Consider the following 12,946-nt stretch of genomic DNA (forward strand, 5'->3'; position numbering starts at 1 on the left):
TCTTGTTGGCAGAGACTTGCTTCCCGGGGCACTGGAATAGTGACCTGCAACCTCTTGCCCTGCAGCTGGTGCATATCTCTCCAGAGCAGTGGGCAGACTCTAAGCCCCCTGTAAGCTAACAAAATTCGTAATGCGACAGGACTGCGCTTTCTCAAGCTAGACCTAAAAATGGCCTAAAATAGCCTTGTGGCAAGGGAGGTGGAGTACTCAAAAGGCACACTGTAAATTTCCCATGCTTTTGGGAATCCTTGCACCAGAGGACCACCCATTAAATCTAGCTTTCACTGCATTTCTTTCTTTCCTTTCTCGTTTTTTCCCTCTTAGATTAATAGATCTCCTTAGTCTTCTGCGCTTCCTCACATTCTTCTACATGACTTCGCCTCACTGTGTCCCTCTTCTTCCTTTCTTCCTTTTTTTCGCCTCCATCAGTTCCTCACCACCGTTTCATATCTTCTTCCAGAGAATACCCTCACAGTAGGGATCATATCACATAACAAGTGAGTTTCTTTAGAGCATGCCCTACTGTTTCTTGTGATTAATTACTGCTAATGCTGGTACTGACCAGACTGCGAAAGACCAATATTCATGGGCAGGGACTGCCATTGGAATGGGTGAGTGGACTCACGCCCAGAGCCCCAACCTTCAGAGGGCCACTCAGAGCTGCTTGCATTACAGTCATGCATGCAGTAAACTCCCATCCGACCTCCTGTGATTCAAAGAGTGTTTAAACACCTTCTAATAATTGTATTCTAGATGCTGTAAGTGCTGGTGTTTAACACCACTTTAATCCCCTTCCTCCTCCCTTCCTATTTTCTTTCCGCCTCCTGCCCCACCCATGCGCCCGTCTTTGCACCAGCGTCAGTGACATGAACTGTAGGTGATTCTGGTGAGTTGGGAGAGATGTGGGGATGTTTGTATTCAGAGGCCATTCCCTGTGGGAATGTGATCATTCAAGAACCGATCTGTGAACAGAAAAGGCACCCCCTGTTGCCTATTTTACTCACCACCTGCACCAAGGATGCCAATTTGTGTTCCGCTCAGGGCTCTAGCCGAGCATAGACAAGCCCTCAAGGGTGGCTCCTCCATTGGACTGGAGGAGCGTCACCCCAATTAAATTCCCCCCAAAGTCCTAGAGATGAAAAATAAAATGGAAATGTATTACCATTTTATTTTTTAACCCCGTCCTGAACAGTCAGGATGGCGGCGGGGCCGCTGCTGAGTGACAGCAGCAGGGAGGAGGGTCGGCTGGCTATGCACTGTTTAAAGTCCACATGTCTTTTTAGTTGTCCGTCTTGAGACAGCCAGCCACACAAGCGCACTTTAAACATCTCTGAGACAGCTCGGTTAGATCAAGTGCAGGCCTCCAGAGTGTTATGGAGTGCCAAGTGAGGCTGCTCCCTCCAATGGTGTTAGAGGAAGGGCTCAAGAAAGGCAAACGTCATGAAGTGGAGGTAGCTAGCCATACTTCACTACTGGATTATGAAGTGTAAAATGTTTTTTAAAAAGTTTACTTCTAAGAAAGTGTTGCATTTGTGTCTGTAACAAGAGTGTACATATTACTGTCACCGATGTGATGCTGAGAATTTCAAAAACAGTTTTTTTGCACATTGTTGATGATATTTGGTATATTTCCTGTAGGTGCCTTCATTATTCTTTTTGTTTCCTTTTATTTTTGAAGGTTAGCCAATACAAAAGTAAATGTGAAGGCCGCATTGGCAGATGACTTTGACACACCAAGGGCCGTTGATTCAGTTATGGACCTCATTCATCATGGCAACAGGCAGCTTAAGGCTGTCACTAAGGTAAACCGAAATTAACAGTCAATTTAAAAGCAGTATTGATCTACTGTTGTACTACCTGACACGCCACTTGTCCTTCCTTTCTTTCTATATTCTCTTTACATTCAGAAAGCACCTTAAGACCATCCTTTTCTGTTTCTGATTATGTTTTAGCTTCTTGCTTTTCGTGTTGCCTGTCTGAAGCGCAGAGATACCCCTTCCGTGTTCGATTTAGGCGCTATATAAATAAATTAATAAATAAATAAATACATTCACAAAGTTAGACCTGCTCCTTTCAGTATCGTCAAGGTTAGAGAAGCATCAACAGAATTAGGCATATTTCTAATTTTCGACTAAAAATTTTCCCTTAATGTGGCAGAACTGCCTGACGTTTTGAGATCCCGAATGCACACCTCATTGAGATCTGTCACTGGCTTCGAGTTAACGCCTATAAATTAAATACAGACAAGATCAAAGTAATTTAGATATGTCACAAGAATTTATCTTCTCCTCCCTCTATCTTTCCTCCCTCTCCAACGTTTTAAGAGCCCCCTAAGATTTTAGGGCACACTAAAAATCTTGGTTTCATGGGTGCTAATATTAGCCTTGGTTCCCACATAAATCGTGTGGTAGAGCACCGTTGGTATAAAATATGCAAACTCTTCAGAGTACTCTATTAACGGAGTTATGATTTTCATATAGTACTGAATGTTCTGATCAGTTCCAAATTAAACCTGTGTTATGTGGCAACACTCCATGTCATGGTTTTGGGACATCAACACGCTTGCCTTCCATCGTATCTAAAATTCAGCCATTTGTTTACTCTTTGGAGGGTGTAAAAGAGGCCAGTGTTCACAGTTAAGAAATATTCTTTGTCACCTGTGAAAGCCATTGTGGCATTTAAAATACTTCCCCTTACATGAATCTCTCCAAGAGTTATCGTCCACCAACTTTTCACAGATCGCCTAGCACCTTCAACCAGAGTAGCTCTTTTCACCCTGAAAAGTACCAAACTTTCAATAAAATATGTGTGTGCTGTAATTCAAGTCATTGTAGTCACATAAATTGATTAAACAATCACCCTGCAGAAAATCGACCCCTGTCATGCGCTACACTACTGAAAGCTCTTGCGAAGTCAGTGTATTAATATTCGACGACTTCTGATACTCGTGTATATAAGAATTGATAATTTATAATGTCCCAGGATGCAAAGGCCCTGAAACACGTGTGGACTAAGAAACAATATTACATCATCTGTTTTGAGTAAATTTTGAAATCGTATAAACTGATAGTTAAGGATCCGATTACAAATATTTAAGGAAACAGAAGATTCGAAGTTTTTTTTGTTTCATATGTATATGGTGCCTCGACCAAAGTGAACTTGATTTGTGCTGACTTTGGAAATGGCCTTCATATAAGATCTCCCAAGAATTCACATTTACCCGTGAAAGCTCTGCTACATTCAGCTGCCAGATTAATCTCCGAATCCAAAAACCATCACCACACGAGGCAAGGTTTAAGAGAATGTACAGATACATATGAAGGCAAGAATTCAATTAAAGTGGTCTTTCTTCGCTTTGTGTGTCCTCGGATATCAGCAAACAATGCTCTGCCATAAATATATTCAGATATGCCGACAACCTCTGAAGCAAAGGAGTCCATTGTCAGGAATTAAAAATATTAAATTCTCAATCAACTAGACTATTTTTCAGTAGTTTTTCCATCATTCTGGAAATTCCACCCAAGGATTTGAGATGCCAGGAAAACATCATCCACTTTTGGAAGAAAACGGCAAAAAAAATCCAGCATTTACCTCAACATTTAAGCACCTCTATTCCCCTAGAGATCCACAGATGTAGGGCTATATTGTCTCCCTTACCTCAGTTAGACTACTTCACTTTCTCCTCTATCCTCTTCCATCTTTTCCTAAACTCCTTTTCAATCGTCATATATTTGAAATTTTGAATTCTCTCTTGTTGATTTATATGTTTAAATATTATTTGGGAGACTCGCTTCTCACATTCTGTGTTAATTTTAAAGCACACTCATATATAAAAAAAACATATTGAAAAATTAGCATCTCTTGCTATTTCACTTTTAGTAGCCACATACAACTCCGTCAGTGCTCATCAGCCCCCTCCAGCATCACTGTTGTCCTTCATGCTTGAGGAACTGTTGAGAACAACATAGTTTTACGAGCATGCACCCCTGCCTTGATTTACCCTAATTCAAATCTTTACTTATTTTTCATTTGGCACCAGTGAACACCTCCATCGTATGTACACTGTGAACCACTGAGCATAATTGTCTTAAGAGTCCCAGAGTTACACTCTGTGGTCTAGAGTTTCGCAGTGGTGGCGTAGTGTGTTTTAATAGTAATCACAGAACTGGTCTTTTTCGCTGGTCTGTACTCTGGGCAAATATGGCTTAGTCTCATGTCTGCCTAAGTCGTATGTGTCAAGAGTCCCCTTGCTACATACGGTGTACCCGAATAAGCACATGTATCACGAAAGATATTCCAAAAGACTGCCTGGCATGCGATAAAGGCAGAAAACGTCACTGGCTGAAGTACATCAAATCCTGTTGGCACAAGACAGGTTTTGCAGGCAGAGAGACTGGGGGGGGAATCCGAAAAATCTAGAACTACAGCCTACCTGAGCAGAAATCAGGAATGGAATGCTTTACCCCAAAGATATTTGACCAGCCCCATGAATTATTGGGAAACAGGTCTGCTGCTCTGTTTCAGTGAAGGTTCAATAAAATATCTGTTAAACTTACCTGGTCAATCCATGCTACACTTTTTATTCTTTTGTGATATTTACTTATTATACACCAAAAACATCCTTCTACCATTAATTAAGAAGCTACACATCAGCGACTTTAGAGAAGCATATAATGCACTATTTCAACTGAATAATGATGATATCTTTAATTGTATTGGGTTGTTTCTGAAAGTCGCAGTGCAAGCACGGAAGTCTATGTCTGTTTTAGAATTTTAGTATATTTTTAGAGGTTCTTTTATAGTTGTATTTTTAGCTGTTGGTTCATATTTATGATAAGGTATTAATTTTTATTTATCCTGTTGTATACTGTGTTCTTTTTATCATGTACTTTTATGGTTTAAATGTACAAACCGAATAAGGAAATAAAGTAAGTAAGTAAGCACATGTATGTGGTAAAGGTAGATGGCAGCTTGTGCCAGTGGAGTGTACTCACTGTATGACTAGAAGTGGAATCCATCTTGGAGTGCTACTGCACCCATGCTATATAAGATGGAGGTTAGAGGTAGCCTGCCAGACTAGCGTGCATTTCTAACATTTCTGATGCTTTTGTGTGGCAACAAGCTCTATAGTTTTTGGAGGCGGGAAAGAGAGTTGCCATTAAATGTCCAGAAGTGGCCTTTTGCTGTTCCTTCCTGTCGGAAAGCGCCTCGGTTGACATGGTTAGTCCCCACTATTTGCTTGATGATTGATGTGATTTCAAACTGTAAGTGCACAGGGTTCCTTCAGACTAGGTTCCCAGTGCCAGATATTTTTCCCAAAACTGTAACACGATTGGCTCAACTTCAGCCACCCTTGTAAGACCCTAGTAAATGGTATCCCTTAGTACTGAAGTGGGTCCACTGGGGCTGCAGCATGAATTGTGCCACCCCAGGGACCCCTCACCAAGATCAGACACACATCCATTGAATGATGCATGTCTTGGTGCAGAAAAAACCCAGTCGACATGGCACACAGCCCTGTGTGCCATTCCCTCACACAGTGCTTGAGATATAGGTAAGTCACCCCTGCTGCAGGTCTTACAGCCCTAAGGCAGAGTTTACTATATCCCATGTGTGGGCATATCTGTCTGAGCATATATGACCCTGCAATATCTGAGCCATTCCTGGAAAGTGTAAGTGCATGTGGAAGCCATGAAGAGTATGTGGCTGGATACTTGTCAATACGAGTTTCCTAGCTCCATGATGGCTTTACTGTAGATGTTTGGTAGCAAATATTTTGTCTTAACAAGTCCTCTCTGATACCAGTGTGTGATTTATTAATAAATGCACCCAGGCGACCCTTTAGAGGTCCCCCACAAAACCTACCAAGCACTGGTGTGATCTCTGACAATTCCTAGCCAGTCTACCACCACCAGACATGTTTCTGACCGTATTGGCTGAAAGCCTGCGCTCTCAGGGGCCAGGAACAAAGTGTGCTCTGGGCAGAGGTGCTTCACCCCTCTTCCAGGCTGGAATGGCATCCAGAGCAGGAAGCTTCAAAGGCGTTGCCACCTTTGAAGTTCAGCCCAGGCTTCCCCACATACTGGGGGATGCCAACTCCCCTGTCCTGCTCCACATTTGGCGGGAGGACAGGCAGGAAAATTAGTTAGATGAGGAGTGTCCCCATTCAGCCTACACCACCTCTAAGGTGTGGTAAGCGATGTGAACACCTCTCCTGAAAATCCACCATCTTGAGGTGATGGAGAAACAGCCTATCAGGGCTAGGGTAATGTCTCTTTCCACAGGTTGTTTACCCATTAGCTGCTACCTGTCTCCCCCTTGAAATACTCTAAATCCAGTATTGAGGTGGCATTCTTGGACCTTGAACCCAGATTCGACAGCCAAGAAAACAAAAAGGAGAAAGAAGACCCACTGCTCTAGAACTGATCACTGCTGCAGAAGAAAATTGGCGCAAAACCCTGCCTTCTACCTTTAGGACTCTACGCTGGTGGTGTGTCATGTCGTCCTGAACGTGTGAAGACTCCAAGAACGCCAGCGCTCCTCCAGCCTTCGTAAAATCACTCCCCTGCACATGTCAGGCAGTCAGGCACTGATCCCGCTGAGTCTGGCTTGTCAACATGCTGCTGCATGACGACTTCGATGCAGCACCCACACCAAAAAAGGTACAACAGCTCTGGATGGTCAGATATGTCTCCCTACCAAGTTTGGAGACACAAGGAACTACTGGAGCCACACCATACCAATATCTGGGGTACTGGAACCCTACATCAACCATCAAGACAAAGAATCCACCTAACTCCAACAATAGCAGAAGCAAGCACCCGCCGAGGGGCGTCGAGACCACTGAGACCCACATCCTGAGTGGCCCAGCTGTCCCAAAATCGCCTCTCCTTGTCGCCTGCTCCTGACCGCGAGGACTTCTCGACGCCCGGCCCCGTTACCAACAAACCAGCCATGCTCCCATGTTCCTGCGACCCTTGCGACCTCTTCTCTCCAGTGCGACCCATCGGACTTACCTCCAAGTCCTCCTGCGCAGTGTCTTTCCAGATGGCCCCTGTGTCCTAGCACACCAGCTACTAACACCATCAGCACCCTGCTCCTGGCTGAATCAGGGATGCTCCCAATCTTCTGCTGATGTAACTTTGGACCTGGTCTTGCTATTGACCTGAAACGGGAAGGTGAACTTTTTGAAAGCATTGCTTGATTTTTTTTTCTTCTGCTTTTCTCTATTGACTTCAGTGGTGCGTAACTGCGCACAAAAATTATACATTTTCTGAACTCTTAAATATCGTAACTCCCAAAGTACTTACTGTAGATCGAAGTTCTTGGTCTTAAAGTATGCATAAAAATCGATATTCATTCTTATAAATTGGTCTTGGATTTATTCTTGAGTGTGTCTCATTGATTGCCTCTGTGAGTACAACAAATGCTTAGCACTACCTTCTGATAAGCCTAACTGCGCACACACACTACCTCAAAAAGAGCATTAGTATTATCGACTTTAAACTCAGTAAGGAATCCACTGGACTCTCTGCACAGTGTACTTCATTTTAGTACACTATATAGACAGCCAGCTTCCTACACTGCCACTTTATGTTCCTTTCAGGAGCACTCTCATTGCATTACATGGGAGGGTGTGAGGTGTCTGGAGACATTGGTCTCCTCTGAAGTGCAGGGTTAGTCTTTGTTGGAGCTTGCTTTCTTTGTTCTCCTAGAAGTGCAGGAGCCTAAAGGCTACTGAGTGTCAGGTGTTAAGACTTCTCTCTTCTATATGCTCATGATGTGGTTTTCTCCCTGTGGAGACGTGCATTGTCTTCGCCTGCTGTCTGGCATCCCCCGGAGACAAAAAATACTCCAAAAACACTATATCTTTGACAGTGTGTCAAATAGTGTAGAGGATGAGGAACAACTACGCTATATGTGGTAATGAGGATAGTGCACTTAACCACTTACGGTGTGACAGTCATGCTAATCATGTCCATATGTGTGGGGGGAAAAAACGAGTTCTTTTTAGTTACCCTCACACACCATAGTGGTGTCATGCTTCATCATTGGGTCACCCCGACCCCTAGAAGTCGAGGTGGGCTCAACCACAGTGTTGGGTAGCTCTTAGATAGATGAAGGAAGGGGGATTATAAAATAAAATAACTCAATCAGACCCCTGGTATCCCTTTATTCGTGGGTCTGGTTGGGTCAATAAAAATGATAGAAAACGGGTCTTCTTTGGATTATAATGGTCCTATGACCCTAGTGCCGACATGTTTCAGTCCTTATAAGGCCATAAAGGATCCAGGACTTTCTTCAGGGCTGTAAGTATATCCCCCTCTATGTGTAGGGAATTATAGGAATGGAAGTCCTTATCCTAATTGTATGGCGAGGGAAGAGTAGCTTCTCCTCGTGTAGGTTATGATGTCTCTGTGTTGCCAGGCTCCATCCAAAGTATGGGGGCTTCGGGCTTCTCAAAGGACCGAGAATTGCAGTGTGGTGGTCTCAATTCGAGATATCACCCATCACGTAAATCTATGGCGGTCTCGGTCCCCGGCTCTACGAGGAGCCGGGGACCGAGACCGCCATAGATTTACGTGATGGGTGATATCTCGAATTGAGACCACCACACTGCAATCAGGACCCACCAGAGGAGAAAGGCACCAATACCTGGGGTACTGGACCCCTTGCTGAGTCCAGGCAGAATCAAACTTTACAGCAAGCACACACTTGATGAGGGACTTCGGGACTCCAGAGATCCACCTCAACAGTGGCCTAGCAGCTCCAGAATCGTTGCTCCAAGGTGCCAGCTGCTGACCGAGAGGCTTCTCTTTGCATGTCATTGCCCAGCTGTACATCTTCACTGCACCCAGGCCACCGCCTGGGGCATCTTTAAACTAGCTGAGCTCCTGTGGCTTCAGAGCCCTTGTGACCTCTACTGTCCCTTGAGAGCCCTTGGACTTGTCTGAAAGTCCCCCTTTTCTTTGCTTTTATAGGTGGCCCTCTATCTTCATAGTGCAAGCTACAAAGTCCCCTTTTTCCTTGCCTCCTGAGGAACCCGTGACACTCCTGAGAACTTGGCCATGAAACTTTGGACATTGGCCCAGAATATCCTATTGTAAAAGGTGAACTACAACAGTAACTGCATTGTATTGATTTTCCAGTTGCCTTTTTCCCTCCATAGGAAATGTATTGTGCGTAACTGCTCACAACAGTAACTATTACATTTATTCTGATTTTCCTGTATTGCAAAAAGTATTAACCTTGTTTCCGAAGTTCTTGTTCTAAATATTTATATAAAAAGAAGTACTATTTTTCTGATTTGGTCTTGATTTTAGTCATTGAGTGTGTGTATCATTTATTGCCTCTTTTAGCACAACAAATGCTCAGCCCTACCCTCTGATAAGCCTAACTGCTTACTCACACTACCACAATAATCAAGCATTAGTATTACCTACTTTTGGTTCTGTAAACCAATAAGGGTCTGCCCAACCTCTCTGCAGAGTGTAACCCAGTGTGGTGCACTATATTGAGAGGTGGGTTTCCTACACACCCCGACTTCCATGAGCCATCTGCGATGACTCAACAGCTCCGGGAGTTTAAGCTGGCCTATGTCAACATGTTTGGTACCCCACCTGATCCCTCTGCAAAGTCTTTGGGACCTAAGGATCCAAGTTGGCCTCCATTCGGGTCCGTCCCTGACACCTACATTGCTGCTCGAGGCTGTGCTTGTCTCTAAACCCAAATCTCCTGACAACTGTTATGGTGCAATGTTCAACGCTGTCTCTGGCATCAAAATGGCCACAACCCAGGGTCTCAATACAATCCCAAACTTCCATGTTTTATCAGACTCTGAGACTCAGTTACCACTGTCCCCGAGGTTGCAAATTACTTTCCTGTACTCCCCCTATGGCCCAGAAACATCCCAACTTCATATTGATGATGACTATAATGATGGTGATGATTTCCCTTATGATGACGGAAAACTATTTCTGGATTTACAGGATGAAAGTGGGCTGGTCAGCTCCCCAGAAATTGATCTTTTCTCCCCTAACCCAACTACGGCAACAGAGAAATCCGCCTCCTCACAACGGTGATTAGGAGGGCAGCAGAAGTTTTGAATCTCACCCTTCTCACAGCAGAGGTGAATATGAATGTTTTAACTGAGTTACTCAAACCCGGCCAAATGAGCCAAGAATCTCTGCTTCCTTTCAACAAAGCTCTTACTGATTACCTGGTGGGCTGCTGTTGGGTGAGTGAAACCAGGATCTTGCTCTCCAGTTAATAATGATAAGGCCATATAGACATGCTCCCGGGATCCAGATTTTCTCCTTCAGCACCCCATTCTGGAGAGCTTGGTAATACAGGTGTCCACAAGTCTCTGTAACCCTAATTTGTTTCCCACAACCCATCCTGCCAGAGAGTCAAAATGCATGGACACAGTCGCCCTGCGTATGTATGTTTTCTTCCACTGGCCTTGCCCTTAAGTCCGCCAACACTTCTTGCATCCTGGGGAGTTATTCGCATGCTTTGTGGGACAGAGTGATGGGCATCTTACCATTTGTCCCGGATGCCATACACCCAACCCACCAACTCCTCATCACTGATGGCCAGTACACAGCGAAGTAAAGCATTAGTTTGCACTCGGATACAACCTCCTGTCTGGGTAGGGCAGTCAGGACCAGCATGGTGCTGCAGCACTAGGTATGGATTCACTGCACAGGCCTCTCTTTCGACATCCAACAGTCTTTGATGGACATGCCTTTCGACTGCTCTAGATTGCTTGGAGCGAAGGCAGACTCAGACATAGAAAGATTTAAGGAGAGCAAATCCACTGTTCAGGAGTTTTCCATTTTAACTCTCCCCTTTTGTGGCTTTCCCAGGGGTTACCAGCAGAGGCAATATCAGTACATGTCTCAGCATCAACAGGCCTACCAGTCCTTTTGAGGCAGAGGCTTAGGAGCAAGGCAACATAATGCAGGTCCCCAGGGACAATGTGCTGCCCAAACCCTAGTATACCCTCCTGCAGCTGCTTCAAAACCGGTTTTAGTCACCCTTGGCTGCCCACTATCGCTTGATGGGAGGCTACATCTCCTTTTACCTTCCCAGGTGGAGAAGTATCACATCTGACTAATAGATGCTCTAGAATGTGGAACACGCCTACTCTCTCCCCTTTTTGTCACACCGCCTGGATATGTCACCCACACCGCAACAGCTCCCGGAGTATCACTTGTCCATACTGCGAAAAAAAGTACAAGCTCTCCTGGCCAGGGGAGCCATAGAAAGGGTGCAGCACCAGAGATTGAGACTGATGTTACTTCCAATACCTCTTGGTACCTAAGAAAATCAAGGCTTTTGTCCCATCCTAGATCTTCTCCCTCTGACCTGCTTCCTCTGGAAGGACACGTTTGAAATGCTTGCCCTGGCCCAAGTTCTGTTTGCTCTGAATCCAGGTCACCAATTCCCACATTACCATCCTGCAATGCCACAGATTCTACATGCAGTTTCAGGTAGTCCAGGAGTACATTAAGTTCTCCGTGCTCCCCTTTAGTATTTCCATTGCCCCTTGGGTGTTCAGCAAGGGGATGGTGGTGGTCACAGTCCATTTGCAGAGGTTGTGATTACCAGTCTTCCCATATCTCGACAACTCGCAACTGAATGCTGGCTTGCCTCATGCATTCTTAAGCCACCTACGGACAACGGCTGATCTTTTAACATTGTTGTGGTTTTCTATCAATGTGCCAAAGTTACACCTGACTCCTTCCCAACGGCTTCCCTTCATTGGAGCTAGTGTGGACACGCTGTTCTTCTGAGCCTTCCCGCCGTTTCAACAAGTCCAGGACAATATGGCTATCTGGTGTTTAAACCTTTGACCTGGGTTTTCAGTGACAGTGGTTCCGAGGCCTCTGGGCCTCTTGTCCCCCTGCATCCTGCTTGTCGACCACCCAAGGCGCACATTTGGGCTCTGTAGTGGCATCTGAATTCTCAGTAGGCTCAGCACCAAGGAGACAGCTCAGAGTTTTTCCAGATGTTGAAGGAGACTAGGGAAGACCTGCAGTGATGACTGCTCAATCACAGTTTGAAAAGCAGCAGACTGCTCTCCCTACGCCACTCAGAACTGACAGGTGTGACGGATGCATCACTGCTGTGTTGGGGAGTTCATCTGAGACAGATGACCATCAGAGAACTCTGATCTCCAACAAAGCCTGCCCCCACATCAAGCTGCTGGATTTACGAGTAATTAATTTGGATCACCACCAGCGCCAACTCCATCATTCCATTAAAACCCTCTGCAACAGAAGAAACAACAAGCATGCCAACTGATTCACTCCTGAACTCAAAGCTTAAAAACACAAATACAAACCTCTGTCAAGACGCTGGCACACCAGCAGAGATCCCGTCTACCACACAGCCTTCAAGGCGGCTTTCAAATCCTACCACCACGCCATTAGGAAAGCGAACAAAGCCGCATTTGCCACCCACCTCCAGTCCACCAACTGCACCAAGGAACTTTTCTCAAACCCCAACCTCTGCAGCCAGACCACTCTGCTCCTCCCACCAACCTCCCGACCAACTTACTAACCGACTGGACACCTATCTGCACCTAAACCACAACATCCATCATGTCCTCCATCCACTCAGGCGCTCCATACGACCCCTGCCCCCACCATGCCTTCAACTTTGGAAATAAAGAAATCGGACTCTGGCACACCAGCATCATCAACTCGGTGTTCAGCTCCGAACCTTCCCTGAAATCTGGAAGCACCCAGAAGTCAAACCCCTTCTGAAGAAACCCAGAGCGGACCCATCCAACCTCACTACTGCCCCATCTCAATCCTCCCCTTCCCAGCCAAGGTACTTTAGAAAGCCATCAACCGCCAACTCACAACTACCTGGAATTTTAACGACCTGCTCGACCCCTCTCAATCCGTTTTACGATTGAACCACAGCACAGAAACCG

General features: G+C 45.2%; 1 protein-coding gene across 3 annotated transcripts in view; it reads left to right on the forward strand.

The window, feature by feature from the left end:
* CARS2 (cysteinyl-tRNA synthetase 2, mitochondrial) overlaps positions 1-12,946 on the forward strand; it is a 742,767-nt gene that overhangs the window by 706,534 nt on the left and 23,287 nt on the right. For all 3 annotated transcript variants that reach the window (XM_078657536.1, XM_078657535.1, XM_078657534.1), the window contains one exon: positions 1,679-1,802. In XM_078657536.1, the coding sequence (XP_078513662.1) occupies positions 1,679-1,802 (124 nt within the window). The remainder of the gene's footprint in view (positions 1-1,678; positions 1,803-12,946) is intronic.

The sequence above is a fragment of the Lissotriton helveticus genome, chromosome 8 (assembly GCF_964261635.1).
Source record: "Lissotriton helveticus chromosome 8, aLisHel1.1, whole genome shotgun sequence".
Lineage (NCBI taxonomy): Eukaryota > Metazoa > Chordata > Amphibia > Caudata > Salamandridae > Lissotriton > Lissotriton helveticus.